Below are 18923 nucleotides of genomic sequence, written 5' to 3'. Positions count from 1 at the left end.
AACCTGGTAGGCAGATTTCTTAAAGGTACAGCTCATATCATTTTCGTGGTTCATATTCGTGAGTCTGAGAATAAGGAAATAAAAGGACTTACCCCTCCCGCCTCCTCTGAAGCCTTAGGCATCTACCTGTCAAGGACTGCAGGCACGCTGAGCTCTCTCCTTTCTTGCCTCAGGTGTGTAGGAACTTACTGGTGTGGCATGACTGGTCTCCTGAGATAGGAGAAATAATGGGCTTTTTATTGCCAGATCAATTTTGGAAAGAAAGATTGGGCATCCACTTGTAACCATGTGGACTTTATAGAGCCCCTCTGGTTGTGGTGTTGGCCTGGTGCAGGGCAGGCTCAGCAAACATTTTCTGAAGAGGGCCCAGTGCTGAAAGTTTGGGCATATGAGCCATATGGTCTCAGTCACCACTCCTCAGCTCTGCTGTTGAGGTATGGGAGCATTCACAAACAATACAAAGCCACTGGGTGTGGCTGTGTTCCTCTAAGATTTGTTTATGGACATTGAAATTTTAATTTCATATGATATGCACATGTCAGAAATAGTCTTTTGATTTTTTTTCAACTGTTTGAAAATGCAATCACCATTCCTAGTTTATAGGTCACATGAAAACAGGTAAAGCCTGGATTTGACTCATGAGCTGTACTTTTCTGGTCCCTGATATAAATTAGGGAAAACAGGATTCCAAGGCCTGTTGACAAGATCTGAATGGTAGTCCTGGTTCAGATTCTTGCTCTGCCAAGTATTAACCATGTAACCTTGGGCAAAATCACCAACCCAAGTTCCAGCTTCTCCACAGGGGGAACACCATTGGCCACCTCACAGAGAGGAGAGTCAGTGATGAAGTAGGACACAAAGTGGTGATCAGCTGCTAAAGCTCTGAGGAGCCTCGATTTTTTCTCTCTGGGAGCTGGAGAACATTTCAGTTGGTGCTATTCAAATAACTTACAACAGCTCAGCTTATAACGGCTCAATTTATGATGGTCCAACTTTTCATTTTTCTTTTTTTTTCTTTATGGTAATGCAAAAGTAACACACACATTCAGTAGAAACCACACTTTGGATTTTGAGTTTTGACCTTTTCCCAGGCTAGCAATGTGCTAAGATGCTCTGTCAAGATGCCAGATTGCAGCCGTGGGCCTCAGCTCCCATCAGCCATGTCAATGCTTGGGGGAACAGCCCTCACTCTGCAGGGCTCTGTGCTGCTCAGCTGGGATGGTCGGTGGGTAGATTAGAGTATTAGATGCATTTCGACTTACACTGTTTCCAACTTATGATGGCTTTATCGGGACATAATCCCATTGCAAGTCAAGAAGCATCTATGGATCTGATTTTATTAAAACAAAATTTCCAGTTTATTCCAGGTCTATGCACTTCATCAAAGTAATACTTTGTTTCTATCAAAGTAATGAGCCTTCTAAGAAATGACAAAACTTCCTAAATTCCAGGCTCACTGAGGATGAAAATTCCCCATATGTTTTCATCAGACACACAATAGAGGTCTTATGAAGTGATGGCAGCTCTGCCCCACAGTGAAGTTCAGCAGAGCTGGCAGTTTCTATGGGATTCTTTGTTTTCCCAGGGGGAGGTAAATTCTTCCTTCAGGGACCCATGCCCTGAAATTCAGAAAACCGCCAAAATGACAAATCATGTTTCTTCAGGGCTTCTTAAATATCATTAAAGCTAGGCCCATTCAGCTTGTCTGACATTTGGTGAAAGCCTGGTCCTGTAGCCTCACCTCCACCTATCCCTGATGAAAGTCAAGGTCAGGATTCCTTACCTGCCCTCCCACACCCAGCTTTCAAAGAGTCAGGCACAGGTGGGTAGTGGGCCATGTTTAAATCTTCCATCCCTCATAGAAGATGTGGCTCATCCCCAAATAAGGACACAAGGAGCTTCTGCCAGCCACCCATCCAGCTGTGCTGATGAATGCAGTTGTGGGGGTGAGGGGCTAGACCCTTACAGCTGCACAGACCTCCTAGGGGGCTAATGAGGCCAGCTGGGTGTTAGTGGGAGAGAGCAGCAGTGAAAGTCAGAGAGGGCTACCATGCTGGGTCACAGGTCGCATCACTTGATTCAGAAATCATGCTGCACCACTGTACTGTCCTAATCAGGGGGTAACAGGGCACCAGCATGGCAAGGCACAGTGGGTCAATCTGCAGAGCCAGTCAGGGTTCTCAAAAGCATGAGGTCCCTGCAGGGCTCCAGGGAGGGGATTTTGAGAAGCAGTTTTGATTCACACTCTGGCTCTCCTCAGGCACTGAGTCAGCCCCACCTGTCTGTCACTCATCTCTCGTGGTTCAATGAGAGGACTTAAGAAATATGCAGCTCTGCCTTTCTATGAACCAGTGCAAATCCAGAGGCTGGATATGTTTACCTCTAGTGACTTATTTCTAATGTTTGTAGGGTTTGGAAAAAGAAGAGTTTGATTCTTACACCAGTATGGATAAATATTCTCCGTGGGTGGCGGGTATGTGTTTATCCATTCACATGTATACATGCACTTGAGAGCCTGCATATTTGTTGGCACGTGCATGTGTGCACACACACATACATGCACACACACACACATACATTGTGGAAACACCCTCCGTGTCAGTAATGTGGGCTTCTGTTTAGGAACAGAATTAATCAAATAAATATTGTTCTTTCCAGTTTAGGGAGGTCTGGCCTGGAGTGTTTCTATTTTTATTTCATTTGGCTTATTTGCCACCCACATTCCTAAAAGACAGCAGAAAGAACATTCTCATTTCCTATGTGCTAGCTGGAGCTCACATTTATTTATAGAGTTTGGAGAACTTTAATTTTTTTTTTTTTAATCTGGCCGCCCTGCCTTCCTTTTCAAGTTCAGACTTTCCTCGCTAGCAAGCAAGGAAAGACAGTATCCCTGCCTGTGGATCTCTGCAGCATGTCCCCATTACTGCTTGCACCTCCCCATGTCTGTGGCCTGTGTGGGTGTGGCGGGGCTGCTGGCTCAGACACCCAGCTGAGAGATGTGAAGATTCAAATGAAGGTGTTCAGCAGGTTGCCTTGGGATACAGATGGGCAAGTTTCAATCCTGGTGACCCTAATGACTACTTATATGACCTTGGCCAAGGTGCTTACCCTCAGATTCCCCTCTCTAGATTGAGGACAAGACCTCTTGCCACCCAGGACTGCTATAAGGACTGACTAGAAGAATAATGAATGTGCGACACCAAACACAGTGCCTGGCACACAGGAGAGACACAGGGAATGATAGTTCTCTATGAGGAGAGGAAGACACTTTTGTTTATCAGTTGGGGTTCTGTTATCATGGCTCTATCTTGCTCACTCTCCTGTGGCCTGCTACTACGTTATTCGTTCTTCCATCCAGCCATGTATCAAGCTATTTTTAAATGTGTGTGTGTGCACACACGTATGTATGTATGCATGTATGTATGTATGTATGCATAAAGCCTTGTTCCAACAATTTAGGGTCACTACTGTCAGTCTCCTACTGGAATTCTTTCTCAGTTCCTGTCAAATGACAACCACATGACAAAAATAGTTTTGAAAATAATTTAAGGCCTCATTCCTGACCCCTGCCCAAGGAATGTGCTCTTTACTCGATGGTCAGTTTGGCCTCCTCTGAACAGAAGCTTCCAGCTGAGAGGCCCTGCCCTCTTGACAGCTGCAGAGGAGCTAGATGCTCCTTGCCTCAGAGGCCCTAGGGCCACAATGAAGAGCTCTGAGTCTAGGGCGAGTGTGGGACATGAAGATTCTCCCTGGCGGCACACAGAGCTCCCCACGGGCAACATTCCCCCCACGGGATCCTGGGAAGCAGCTAGGAATGGTCCAAGAGAGCATTCTGTGTAGCCAGGCTGCATCCTCACACTGCCCAGATGGAACTGAAGACTCCTTAGAAGGTCCTGCCCAGGAGGCCCCACCAGAGGGGTTCCCTGCACATTCACAAGAGTTGGGGTGGGAAGATCCCTGTCCCTGGAATTGTCAAGGTATTTAGGAGAAGGCCAGCATTACCACCTCTGATTCATGAAGCTATTTGGATTCTAGAAAATGAGAGGGGAAACCCTCACCACTGAGAGTGGAAGTCATCCTAATTTGGACAGCTGTGGCCCTGTGACAAAGCTTCCCTGAGCCCCAAGGCCACGAGAGAGCTGCTCAAAGACCATCTCTACCCGTCAACAGTTCCAGCTTCCCCACAGGGAACTGGCCAAAGAGTTGTTTGGGATGTTTTATATTTTGCTTGTTTGTTTTTCTTGACTTTTTTCCTTCTTTTGTTTTTCTAGGGATTTCCCTACAGCAAACAGTCTGATAATTGTCCTAGATCTCCCTTGCAATGCACTGTGCCCCTGTCTGAGGGAGGGCTAGCTGCCAGGCTATGTCCTTAGCAACCAGCTACTGAGCTTTTCTTTCTCTTTCTTCACACTGGAGTCCTGTGCCCTTCCTTGAAATTGCTAGATGGCTTCATAGACATAAAAGTGTGAGCTGGAGTGTTCTGGTCACTCCATGCAGAGCAGTACAGAAACATACAGAAGCTGGTTGGGTGCTGGGTTGCCCAAGGGAGGGAGGCAGGTCCTAAAATTATGAAGGTCACATGAAGTTGCTGGTACTTTATCTGGGAAGAGATGGAGATCAGTTTAAACCTCTTTGTATCTTCAGCCTCATCTTTCTAGGCAGCACTGTTGAAGATACCAGCAGGGTTTAGAGAGTCGTCTTCTCCACCTGGGCCACACACTGGTATCATTACATGGCAGTGCGTTGTCATGCGAACTTCTGAGTCCTTCAGCTCGAGGAAGAGAGATCAGTTGATTTGTATTTTTATAGCTACTTCTTCTGATTTTACAGTCCCTCAGATCATGCTGGCCCGTTGCTGGAATACCCTTGACATCAGCATCACCACGCTTCTCCTGGGGCCATGATGGCAGAAGGAACCTCACTGATCCTTGCTGCTGTCTGCTGACAGGAATTATCTCAGACCAGCCGAGTCCCACAGCATTCCTTGCTGATGCCAATCCACATTTCTTAGTTCTCTTCCTCATCACTCCTTCAAGAACATTCCCCAGACCAAAGGACTTGCTTTTGCATAAGGGATTAGATCTGGAGATGGAGAAAAGAGCAAAATACTTATGTGAATTTGAGTGTAGAAATATGGCCTGAGGGAGAGATGGGTGTTGGCAGGAGAGAGGGTGGGCAGGGAGGATGGGTGAAACCTTGGCATAGATCTCACCAGCACAACTCTTCAGAATGGAGGAAAGTGGGACCCCTGTGAGAGAAATGGGATTTTTGAGATGGCCAAAATTTTTATTCCACACACTTCTGGGAGAGGGGGAAAAAATAGCTTAGTTCAAGAAACAAATGGATATGATATGGATATGATATGGAGGGTCTGAATGTGAGGTAAAAGGCACCACCTAACACCATCTTTCTGACCTGGCCTCTACAGACAGAGTGCCTGACCTTCCCAGTTATAGGGTTCTGGTATCACCAATACCCCACATGGAGCCCAGCAGAAATGTCCACCCTGAGCTTCTGTGCAAGCCCATTCTAGATCCATCTCTTTCCTGAGGAGAGGAGAGGAGAGGAGAACAGAAGTGAGGAGGGGAGAAGAGAGGGGGCCAGACTCTAGCATGGGGGCTGGGAAGGGGTCCCCAGAGGCTGTGCTTGCTGCCTCCACAGCTTTTACTGGTGGACTCAATTTCACTGTTTTTCAGCAGCCATCATCTTGCATAACCTTTAAAATGTGTTGATTGGGAAGGTGCTCCGGGCAGTGAAGCTCTCCTGTTTTCTGTCTCCTTTTACTTTGAGATAGAGATAGAGATACAGATACAGATATGGATAGAATATGCGTCCTGTACCCAGTGCACCATGTTAGCGGACAGGCAACTTGCTTCTCTATTAGATCCAAATCTAGCATTATGTTGTATACTTTTCACTACCTATTTTAAGTCATGAGATTTTTAGTGAGGGGAGGGGGCTAATGAGGGGAGGAGCTCAAGTACATAGTACATAAAGGTCAGGTTGCGAAGCTTCTCTCAACCCCTGCTGACCCTTTGACACCCACCTTCTTTTTGTCTCTGAACTTTCTTCCTTGGTTACTTCTTTATTGGAATATTCATTTTCTCCTTCTTGTTTCTTAGAATTAGTAGAAAGTGGGTGAACAAAAGGAAGACATGGGTCTCAAGATGCTGTTGTTGCAGCACTTTTATTCATTCTTATGTGTATATATATATATATATATATATATATATATTTTTTTTTTTTTTTTTTTTTTTTAAGATACTATTCCTCCCCCCACCAAGTAGTGGGAACAGCATGGTTTTTATTTGTTTGTTTGTTTTGGAGTCAACAAAGTCTGGGTTCAGGTCCTTATTCTTGTACTTACAAGCTAGGTGAACTTGGGAAAGTGACTCAATATCCAATTCTCTGAGCCTGTGACTCCTCATCTGTAAATTAGTTTGTCAGTGGGGTGAGAAAGAAGTGCACAGAATTAAGTGTAAATCCCTCTACCATGGGAGGTACTCACTGCATGTTCCCCCCGCCCCCACCACCGCTTCTCATGTTACTTGGCCTATCTGATTATTGCTTTTCATTGAATTTTAGTCTAATAAATATTTTCAAAGCACCTGATGTGTGCTTTGCACCAAGGTTCAAGCGAAAATGAGATCTGATCCATCTCTTTGAGAGTAGCCTCATGATAGAACAAAAATAATAAATGGTCACAGAATGATTTGGAAGGTGCTACAAGCATGAAGGGAAACTGGACAAGGAGCATCTGAGACCTATTGCAGATGGTAGGGGAGTGACGTAGGGTAAGAGATGTCCCTGAGGAGGTGACAACAGACTGAGAGAACTGAAGGGTGATGGAGTTGGGAGAAGGATGTTCTGGGAAGAAATACACAAGTGAAAGCATCCATAGGGGAATGGCTATGGGTGCCTCAAGAGAGGAGGAGTGATGGGGAGTGCAGGGGTGAGGCTGGGTGTGAGGAGCCCCGCTCAGGAAATGCAGTGGATGCTGCAGTTGGGACTTAACAGGAAAGTCGTGGAGAGCCCTGACAGCAGTTTAGGCTAAGGAGTGCCATCCTGTGACACTGGGTTTTAACTGAAGCATACCAAACCCAATCTGAGGACTCCTTGACACAGGTTTCCTCTTCCAGATCCACAGAGTGGGGAGGACACTTGCTCTCTGACAATCTGAGTTTCCATATCTCTGAAGTGAAGGCATTGGACTGGTAGATGTCCCTGTTTCCTCCCTGCCTGAGCAGTGGTCTATGAGTCTACTATGGTGATGTCAGTTTTTCAGAACCTGTTTATAATGCTTAAAGTCAACCTATTGAAATTGTTATGCTGGCATGATGGCCAACACCTAGTAAATATTTTTTCTGTATGCATTTTACGTAAAAAATAGATTGCTAAAATGTGCAGTGGCATAGTGCTGTAAAATAGGAGTTAGAGTTGGCTTCTTTGTAGTCTTGACTGGGTCAGAAATTGTTCATTCAAGTGATTGCATTTCTTTTGACCATTTATTCTGCTTTAGTTATAAAAATAGGTAAGCTGAGAGATAAGAGTAATATCTGACTCATACAGTTCCCGGAAGTTTGGTCTGTGGATACCAAGACTTCTTGAAATGGCTAACAAATGGAGAACAGTTTCAATTTAAAAAGGTTATATACATTGAAGAAGTTCCCCACAAAAGCTAGGGGCAAAGGTCACTGTAACTTCATTTCTAAAACCAAATATGATTCAATCTGGAGTCTGCACCTACTTCCCTGTTCATTTCTCTCTAAATTACTATAACTTGTTTTTTTAGAAAAAAGTATGAGTATTAATAATAAAAATTCAGAGGCTATGCAAAACTCAAAACATCAGAAATAGAAAACATGCATAATTACATTTAGACAGAAAAAAAAAAACAACCTCATGTCAGACCCATAATTTCTATTTTGTCCCTAAAATAGCTGGATCCCTCAAGCCATCTATGCTGAAGGTGACTTGGAAAGAAATATCCCTCATCATACATTAATATAAAACAAAGTTTTAAGATTTTTGTAGGACTGAGGCAAAAATGAAATGAATTCCCACTCTAATAGAAAGTGATGTAAGGCATGTGAGCAAGGCCTTGGGGCAACCCACAAGGGGCATTAGTTGCTTTCTGGGAGCTGAAGTTGAAACTTGAAGGATGTGAACCTTTGCCAGGCATAGAAAAGCAGAAAGGATTTACCAGGGAGAAGAAACAGCCTCCCAGAAACTGCTAGAAGCCCTGTTGGCCTGGCTGGGGTGGTGAATGGTGGGGATTAGCAGGTCAGCAGAGGGTGGGGGGACCTGGCTACCCACAGCCTTTGTCAAGCTGTTGGCAGTGGAGAACCAGGTACCAAACCATACTGAGTGGCTCAACCAAACCTCTGCTTTATTCCTTCCGTAAGGACACATTTAAAAAAAAAAAAAAAATCTGGTGTTTAAAAGAAAAAAAAAATCCTGATATACTAGTCGAGTAAGGCTCTATGAACATTTCTCCGAAAATTCTCATCACCTCTGCAGAAACCCAAAGCACCTTTTGGAATTCTTTCAGTGGTCTGTCTTAATACTTCTGGCGTTCCTTGACTCCAACGATGGCAAAATCGTCTTAGCGCTCTACTTAGAAGTTGTTTGAACCACTGTCCCCTGGAGGAAGGAATGTGTTTGGCGCTGCTGGATGCCTGCGGGAGGGCTCTGATGGGGAAGGCCACTGGATTCCCCCGCCCCCGCACCCCACACCGCAGACTAGATTTCTTTAAACAGCGGATTGGCGCCATCCAGTGGACAAGTCCTAGAATACAACTTGGGGACTTGTAGATTTTTGAAGGGGGTCCAGTTGAAATGTCAAGTTTCTGATCTGCATTCTTTCCCTGTAAAGTTTAACAGCCATCCCAGGAAACAGGGTTTTGTTTTTGTTTTTGTTTTTTTTTTCTTCATGTTGCGGCAGTGCACTGTGAAGAAAGCCCCAGGCCTAAGTTTTCACAAACTAACTCAGTGACCTTGGATAAGTCTACATCCTCTCTGAACTGTTCACCCTCACCCACCTTTTTCTTTTTTTTAACCACTTTAATAGTTTTAGTGTCCACAGTTTTTCAGTGGCACAATTGTTTTAGTATTTCTTCATTATAATTTATAAGTCAAATTGGCATAAGTCCAGGTGGAGAAAAAAAATATTTCTGGCATCTTGAAAATTCAGAAAATGATTTATAGCTACCTGTCATTAATTTATACATCAACAGCTCTTGAATGCATATTTCTAAGAATGGTCTGAAAAACTTTAAACTAAAATTGCATAGTAGAGAGGAAAGAGCTGACCTTTGCAGCCAGATAGGCCTAAATTTAAATCCCACACCTGCCATATTCTGCGTGACTTTGATAATTTACTCTCCTTCCCTGAACTTGCCTCCTCATAATTCCATAGAGATGGCACATCTTTCATGTGTCAGGGTCAGGGTTACGTGACATAACACCTGCGGAACAGCAGACACTGGGACTGATACACAGATGCGTCTGTTTAATGGACTCGACTGCTCCTGTTTCGTCTCTGCAGTTTCCCTATTTATCTTCAGCAAATCATCCTGCCCAGAGACCAGGACTCTTCTGCCAAATGAAGATCATAATTCATTCTTAAGGTTATACAGATGCAAAGACATAACCACCCCAAAGCACTTGGCACTTTATGGGTGTTTAACAAACACTAGTTTCTTTCTTTCTGAAAGTGCTAACCCATTGCAAATAATTACGGTATTTGATATAAAGCTAAAATTGTGTCCATCCCATACTATCTTCCTTTATTTTTCTCTCAAATGTACACACATACCCTTGTTACATTCTCACCTCATTTTTCCCGTCTCTTTCATCAAAAGTTAACCCACTTGACATTTCAATTCAATTGCCAAGTGGGGTGGCACATGCCTATAATCCCAGAGACTTGGGAGGCTGAGGCAGGAGGAATCACAAGTTTGAGGCCAGCCTAGAAACTTAATGAGGCCCTGTTTCTCCAATAATAATAATAATAATAATAACAACAACAACAACAAAACACAAGAGCCTCTTAAAAAGGAACAGCAAGTTTGTTGCAGAGTTGCCATGGTGTTTATCTATTCCTCACACCAGAAGCATGGGTCCTTCTTTTGCACAGTTATGCACTCACCTATCCATATCCTGCTATGGTCACCGCTCCCTCTGCTTCAACCATAGCAACACCAGATACCTAGTCAGGTATTATCTCTCCACCCACATTGGTCAGTTTCCTCCCTTCTAAAGTTTGCATCTCTCTAGTGGGTAATCAGAGAAGTCCTCCAAGGCCTCCTCCCCACAGCAAGAAAGACTGCCTCCATGTTCGTGCTTCTGAACCACATCTTTCTGTAGGAAGAGATCAGAAAAAGAATTAAGGTTTTTTGAGCATATGTTAATACATTTGACCTTTCTGTGACTTTTACAAGTCAGTATTACTCTCTGCATTACAGATGAGGACATAGAAGAGCTGTTCACTCCTTGATCAAACAAAATATTGCCAAGCTCTGGGAATGCAACAGCAAACAACAGATACAACCCTTCTCTCTCAGATCCACAGGATCTTACAAAGGATGAATCCAGGAAGAGGAAGGAAAATAACAATAGATGAGTCCAATTGTGAAGACGGGTGCTATGAAAGGGTGGAAGAGGGGAATATGCCCCGTCTCTGGGGTTAGAGAAAGTGTGCCTAAAACCGGGCATTAAGATCTGGAGGTTTGGGGAGATCACACAGGTGGGCAGTGTGTGACAGAAATAGGACTGAAATCCAGGTGAGCTTGGTAGCTCTGTGCTTCATAGCCTCTCCTCTGATAAATTCTTGCATTGATGTCATGGAGCTTTGGCTTGTGATCCACACCTCTTCCTCCTCAATGGATTGCAGCTCCATGAATACAGCAGTCTTGTCTCCCAGGCATCTACGCAGTATGAGTAATATGTATAAGTAAATGGTTCTTTAATTTTTCAATATATGCATTTGTATATCATTTTCCATATTTAATAATATTACAGGGATGCAAAAGTGCCTAGATTCTGCACTGTATATTATTTCTTTAACCAACACATTTGTATGGTTTTAGAACATAACTCTCTCTGAGCACCTGGGCCCTTCCATGTCAAGCTCCTTTGATTCAGATGTTTGACTGCTTTGTAGGCCAAGGTGATTGGATCAGCATGTAAGAGACATAGCGGCTACAGTCAATTCTGCAGGAGATGCAACTTGGAAACAACTCACTCATCTAATTAAAATAACATTGTCCTTGTCCTCCTGAAGTGTTGAATGGCACAGAGCTCATTTTCAGCTTGCTACCCACACTATCCTTGGAGATGAAAGAGGAGTCCCTAGCCAGTGCCCAGGCTTGTGCTAGGGGTCGGGGATACAAAGGTGGAAGCATGTGTTGTGATATGAGAAGTGTTTCCTCTTCTGGACCCTTAGTAATGTGCAGTCCAGTAGGGCCCACAGGCATGCCCAGCACCCACACACACTCACAAAGTTCCAACCAGTATACCCTATGCAAGGACCAGGTGTGCACAGGTGGAGGGAATGGATGTCTCCACTGTGGTTGGTATCGAGTGCCAGAAGTTCTTTCAGGCAGGTGGAAGTCATCTTTTCTGAGTTGGGAAAATGAATGTCAATTAACCAAGTAAAGAGGGGTAGGTGGGATGTGGCAGGAACTGGTCATAGGCAAGAGTCCCAGAGGAAGAAAAAGGATGGCACATTTGGGATCCGTGAATGCCTGCAAAGGCCAGGCACATGATGTGTATGGGTGAATGTCAGGTGACTGCACGTCAGACACTTTGGTACAGTCTTCATTTCCATGAAGAATGTCCTCTCTTCTGCTTTTTATTGACTTTTACATATTGAAATTATTCTTCATTTTCCCATCTTTGACTGAAACTTAGCTAAAGAGAAGTTGTTCCTCTAAAAATAGCAGTCCAAATCCACTTAGCATATTGGTTGGCAAGTGATGTTTCCCTTGGGGACACAACTGAGAGTGTGTGTGTGTGGGGGGGGGGGGACTGGGACAATCTGGAGAGCATTTTCTCTGTCTGAAGAGGACAGCCATTCTTCAACTCCAGCTGCTCAGTGGCTCTAGATCTTTCAAAGTTTTAGAAAAAGCAAGCAACTTGGATTTTTGGCAAGACAATAAAACTCTTTAAACAGTACCTTAATTATAGAATATATAAATAAATAAGCCTGTGGACTGAATGGAACACATCCACATGCTGAACCTTATTCATGGTCCATGCTTGCAACCTGCAGGTCCTGAGAGTGCCTTCAGAATCCTCATCCCATCATTGCTGTGCCTATAGTTTCTTCTAACCATCCTTCTTTCCTTGCTTTCCAGAAAGAGATGACGAGCAGGATGTGTCACTAATGCTCCATCTCGTCTTTCGGAAGAAAGGAAAGCCGTTTCCTCCTGGAGCCCCAGGTGGACAGAAAGCGGACCTCCCTGGATGAAATGGTGCACCTACTTCCCGGAGCAGAAGAGGTGGAGTCGATCAGTGACCCCCGAGAGACACGTTCCCCACTCACTTCATGTGCTCTTAACCCTCTGAGTGCTGCTAGACCAGACCTGTGGACCAGAAGACCACAACATGGAAGAAGGACCAGCCCTTGACCCTTCCGGCTCAGGAATCGTCCAGGAGGGGCCTCTGCACTTCCGTGCATGTCATGGTTCTGCCTGTGACCTGCCGCCTAAGCTTTACTGGAATTCAGGTTTTAAGACTGAGATGTTTATTAGTACCTTTCCACTTACCTGTCTTGTCAGCCGGTTGACTTTTAGGTCATTTGTTTTCTAAGTACCAAGTGAATTTGGGAACTTTGGATACACAGCAAGTTTTTCTATAGCAAGCCTTCCTTTTGGGTCTCTGAAAGCTCCCACTCTGATCCTGTGGCTTCACATTCTGCAGGGCTGTGGAGCTGTGAGATCAGAAGCCCATCTGGCAGCATCCATGCCATTTCCCTAAGAAGCAGTTCTATCAGGGACCACTCCAGGGCCTGGCTTGTCTCTGTTCCAAACAGGGTCTTCACAATCTAACTCCAGGGAAGAGACTGGCCACTCGCAGAAAGCTAACAAGTTACCAGTTTGCCCTGATCAGAATGTACTTTTTTTTAGTAAGCATCACTCCCTGACTCTCCTATTGATATTCTTTCCTGTTTCCCAGAAAAGAGAAATAAAAGAAAGTTACAAATGACCAAGAATGGTCAGTAAGATCCCTGAGCCACATTAGTGCGGTGTTTGTTCTGTAAAGAGCAGGGAGTCCTGGCTGGACAATTGGTTATTTGGTGTATGTCAGTGATACACCCACTCTGTTGATTTGTCACCTTACTCACTGGCTCTCTGAGCTTGAAACCCAACCAGTCTTCTTTCTCCTCTGCCATGTTATGTTATGGCACAAAATTAACTCCTGGAAAGTCCCATTGATTGTGCCCAGTTACCAAGGTGGCAGTAGAGCTGGAGCTAACTTTGTTATTCCATTTTTTTCCCCCAATTTTTCTCTTTCAGTAGACAGAATAACACAGTCTGCACTGTGCCCTGCCTTTTGAAACCTAACATAGTTGTAATTGATGAAATGTCGACTTCTCTGATTCATTCACAAAAACTGTGGTCCTGTCAGCCCAGCCTGTAACGAGGGGGTAATAATACTTCCAGTGATAATTTGAGTTTAATGAAATATCTGTTGGTGGAGGGAAGTAGATAAGAATGTATTAGCACACTTAATATAATAACAATTAAAAGAGAAATGAGCGACTCTGGATTTCTTTTATTATATATAATGTGTTAACATCATTTGTGGCTGCCGCGAAAGCCTAGAGGGCATGAAATCTCTGTCCAAACCAAGAAAGGGCTGACTGTGTGCACAGTGGCCTTCGACACTGACCCAACCACGTGGACAGATCCTTGCTTCCTATCTTATAAACATTGTCTCATGGAACCCAGACGCTGCTACCTCTCTCCATGTTGTTCACGCTGGTCAACAATAAACTTTCTTTTTTCTCTTAAGTAACTTTGAGAGGCCAAGATAGTCAAAAATTTTTCTCATCCTAATTTTTGACTGGGATGGGGGGAAACTGTCTTAAGGATACAGAGGAAACAAGAGCCCCTAATTCCTGAAATGTGTAATATGCAATACCACATGGGAAATGCAGGATGGTGGGACAAAGAAATGGAGCCCATGCCCTTGAGATTTTTGTACCATGGAGAACCACAGGATGTTTGCATTTAGAAAGTTGAACATGTTCCTGCATTTCAATGATGCTTAATCAAATGGAAGGCTAGAATCTGAAGACATGTGTCATTAATAAAGTTGTTGTCTACTAACTGTATGAAATAAATCTAAACATCCAAACATTTTTTTGAACTTCTTGAAACATTCTCCTCATGGCTATGTGGCTAATTGCACTAATCAACTCTTCTAGAGTAAATTCTAGAAAACTGCTCTTGTAGTTTTTAATTACAGGATGTTCCTATTCTCACAAAACTTTGTTTGGCAAATTCTAAGGAAAGTCTTCATAGAAAAAAAAATTTTTTTAACTCTTTGGCCTGATTTTGTCTTCCACAAATCTCTTACTGCAAATGGAGAATCTGAGCTTCTGGAAGCCTCCAGATTTCTCCATTCCTCTGGGTCAGAGACTGGCAACCCTGCTTCTTTCTCCCAACCTGGTCCCCTCTCCTCCTTGTTTTCCCACTTGGGTGGGAGCAGGGGGAGTGAAAATTTCAAAGTTAAAAGATTATAATGAGTATCCTTATGCCCTTAAGTGCATCAATTAACATTTTGCCCCATTTTCTTTCTTACCATAAATACATGTTCTGAGTGTTCAATCGTTTGAAAATAAGATATAGCCATCATAAAACTTTAAGATTCTTCATCAAGCTCCTCTTAATATGACTCTTGCCCTGGTCATCTTCAATGTCATTATCACCTCCAAGAAACTGAACATCAACACAATCCCTGTTTGAAATTCTTCAACTGTCTCAAAATATTCTTTATAGTTTTTTTTTTTTTTTTAATCTAGGATTCAATCAAGAATAACACTTTGCCTTTTATTGCCTTTCTCTTTAGTATCCGATAATGGACTAGAGTTTCCCTTTTGTGAATATGTGTGGTGAGGTGTGTTTGTGGGGCACTGTGTTGTGTTATGTGTACATGGTGCAGTGTGTCCATCAGTTTATGACTCTGACATCATCATCATTATGATCATTATTATCATTTTTCCTACTGGGTATTGAACCCAGGGACACTTTACCACTGAACAACATCCTCAGTTCATATTTAAAATCTTTTTATGTTGAAACGGGGTCTTGTTAAATTGCTGAGGCTGACCTTGAAATTGTGATTCTCCCATGCCAGCCTTGCAACTTGCTGAGATTACAGGCATGCACCACTGTACCCAGCTGACATTATTAAAGAATTTGAGCCACTTTACTCGTGGAATGTCCCACCATCTGGAGGATTTTGTTTGGTTGGTTTCCTCTTGTTTCCTCATTATGCTCCTTTTTTTTTTTTTTTTTTTTGCAAGAATAGTATGTAAGTCAGGTTGTTTCTTCCTGTTGCATCACATCAGGAAGCACATGTCTAACATCTCTTCATAATATTAAGAAGGATCAGTGGCTGCAGGTGCTATCTGGCTGGTCCAACCATTATCAACGTCTATGATTGATTATTAAGCTCTGAAATTCACTAAGCCTAGTTTTTATAGAAGGTGAAGCTATACATGTAAACATCCATTTCTTAATAACCAGAGTTCATGATCCCCAAAGAGACTACCCACTGCAGATAAATGATATACCAGTGGCAAAGGATTCATACCTTTCCATTTAACAGAAGGAAGAGAAACAGGACAGTTGCCCGTGTGGGCAATATGTGGGCATGCTGGCCGATGAGAATTTGTATGGTCATGTAGCCAGAGTTGAAATACATGTAACATTGCATCCCCCTATCCTTAGTGACTTCCCACTCAGACCCATGGTTTATTCAGAGAACCTTCTTGTTGAGAGGAATTTCCGAATGCTTCTCGGAGGGAGAATCTTAGATCTTATAATATGTTGTAGCCCTCCAAAGGACCATAGCACATAATCAGATACAAAGTATTTATGTGGTATTAAAATCTTATGAAGGATGGAATAAGGGGTGGGAGGACATGAGTAGGAGTAAAATGCCAAAAAAGTTCCTCAGTAGAAAAATAATGGGGGAAAAAAGTAGAATAAGAAACACTCATCTAGAGTCATTCCTGCTCCTTAGGTTGTCAATTTTTTTCTTCCCTGAGTATTTTCTCATTTCTTAGGACCCAGAGTCTCAGATTCAGGATGAATGGGAGGAGCTTTGAGAGATTTCTTAATCCATTCCTTCTACCTCCCAGGCCATGTCAGTGACATTCCCATTGAAAATCTGTTCTCCTCTCACAGATCTCCAGGCATGGAAATTCTGTATCATCCTCTGGTAGAACCTACTGAAACTCCACAATATCTGAAATCCTTCCACTTTGATTCCAGCAAAGTACTGTTTGAATTTCAGCACATCTTTTCTGTGTCCCACCTTTAATAAATCCAGGGACAGTGCAGCATAAGTAATTACATAATAAAGATAACTTCATTTGCGCATCTGTGAAGTTTTTCAAGATTGTTCCCAATGGTCCTTCAATCTTGTTTCCTTTAGAGTTCTCCCAATGACAGCACCTTCTTGGCTGACCTGTTGGTAACCATTTCTATTGTTCAACTAGAAAGCTTCCCAAAGCTCTTCCCCAAGTTTGCATTATGAATGTCACCAACCATAAACCTGATAAGAAATTAGTTCATGCCTTCCAGAAACCCTGTTGTGTCTTTGTTAAGTCCTGACTTTCTTTTTATACACTTATAGAATTTTAAAAGAAATTAAGTATCCATACAAAACTCTTCCCTATGTTATAACCAACCATTTTGGCTAACCTCCCTGAATTTTCTTTCTTCCTATTTTTAACATCTCTATTAGATTACACTGCTTGGGTTGGGTTGTTGTTTTCAATCACCTCTTTAACAGGAAAAACATGAAGGAACTAGAGTTCCACTCATCTCTTTGTGGTGGTTTTTGCCAATCTATCAGTGATAGAAGCACATCACTTCCTATGGTCTCTAATCTGGTGTCCCTTCCAAACCCCATTAGTATCACGCTGTAAGGGGGAAAAAAAAGTTGTAGGAAAAGTATGGCTATGTCTTCAAGAAATGGTAAAAAGGCACAATTAATAAGAGAGGGAGATGTCATCTGGATAACAACATTTCTCTTGCTGTGACCACTTTGGTCTTTGAAGAAACTGGTGATTCTTAGAATTAGCCAAACAAAGTGTGTTTTGAAATAATGATTGCTTTCCTGCTTTAAAAAAATATATCAGCAAAACACTTTTATAATAGACTATTTCCCTCTGGGCAGGTATTAATTCTGGGTAAGAATTTTCAGTGACATTATGTAAGAATGTGTATAACATAGAGGGAAGAGTCCAGTTCTAATCAAACCATTAAGCTGTCATACTAGCTTCTTGTGTTCTGATTCCAGAGTTTTCTTGTATCTTTTCTACATACTTCTGGAAAAAAATGTTGACTATATTTTTAGTTCCATTTGTTATTAAATTAAGGGTTTGACTATAAGAAAAATAGACTAACAATTAAATCAATTAGAAAAGCAAGATAAAACTAAAGGATATTTATAAAATCAGTTCTATGTGGGCTTAGAAATTCAAATGTCATAAATAAAAGACATGTAACCATCATCTGGTCTGCCTTTTTTAATGCTTGACTTATTTATTTATTTTATTTAATAATATTTAATTAATATCTATTGTGTTTAATTTCTTCATCTTAAAACTGTCCTGGAATAGTTTAATAAGAGGAAAAGTAAAAATTCTACAAAACATAATTCAAAATTTGTTTAAAAACATACATGCACATATTTGTATTTAGCAGAAGTTTCTTTATCCTATTACAGAATTTTCCAAGAGGCGTCAAGCATATAGTTTAGTTTCTCAACAGATTAGTGTTAGACATATTTTTTTCTTGTAGCAGGATTTAATATTAATTTGATGATAACCCAGTATATAAAGATAATAAAACCAGATCATAGAAAAAGTTCATTGATCAGGGCATGCAAACTCTATTTTTAATCTCTGGCTGGCCACTATGTTACTTGATTTTTAGGTAGCTTGATTGCTCCATGCCTGAACTGTACACTGGGATTATAGATTTGTTCATATAATAACTTATTGTAGGAGAATAAGGAAACATATTTGAAAAACTGGTAGTAAATATATATATATATATTTTTTTTTTCAATGATATAATATAAGGGTTTGTCTAACATAGGGGGAGGCAGAGTCCATTTCTAATCAAAACAATTAAGCTGTCATACTAGCTTCTTGTGTTCTGATTCCAGAGTTTTCTTGTATCTTTTTTATATATATTTGGAAAAAAAAAGTGTTTCTTTTTAAGTTTGTTGCCATTTAAAAATTGGGAAATTTCACATGTAAAAAATCAGAAATTTGGGCTTCTCTTATAAAATCAGATTTGGCAATACCAAGCTTTTTTTCTCATGTGACAGAAATTGGCTGAAAGGTGGCTGAATCACTGAGACAGCATATATGCTCTTCAATTTAGCCCAATCCCACCCTGTACTTGCCTCCCAGCTGTGAGGCTGACTGGCAGTTACTGTTTGTCCTTTCACTAGGAGTCTGCACTCATTTACATCTCAGGTTGCAACCCATGTTACAGCATGTCTACAAAGATCACCTATTAATTTTTGAACTCACCCCCATTGAATATCTGCCATATTCTTATTTTTTTTCTAGCAACATTATATTAATGATGACAAATGAAAAAGTCAGAGAAGAAAATAAATTCAAACCAGATGCCTTAAGTCCCCCACCCAACAAAAATCAATACTCC

General features: G+C 42.0%; 1 protein-coding gene across 2 annotated transcripts in view; it reads left to right on the top strand.

Moving 5' to 3' along the window:
* The window catches only part of Mob3b (MOB kinase activator 3B), a 189624-nt gene extending 171869 nt beyond the window's left edge, over positions 1-17755 (top strand). For both annotated transcript variants that reach the window (XM_071600677.1, XM_027931133.2), the window contains exon 4: positions 12360-17755. In XM_071600677.1, coding sequence (XP_071456778.1) covers positions 12360-12389 — 30 coding nt within the window. In that variant the 3' untranslated portion in view covers positions 12390-17755. The remainder of the gene's footprint in view (positions 1-12359) is intronic.
* Positions 17756-18923: the final 1168 nt, after the last annotated feature.

This window comes from Marmota flaviventris, chromosome 13 (assembly GCF_047511675.1).
Source record: "Marmota flaviventris isolate mMarFla1 chromosome 13, mMarFla1.hap1, whole genome shotgun sequence".
NCBI lineage: Eukaryota > Metazoa > Chordata > Mammalia > Rodentia > Sciuridae > Marmota > Marmota flaviventris.
This window is presented reverse-complemented; position numbering and strand designations above follow the sequence as displayed.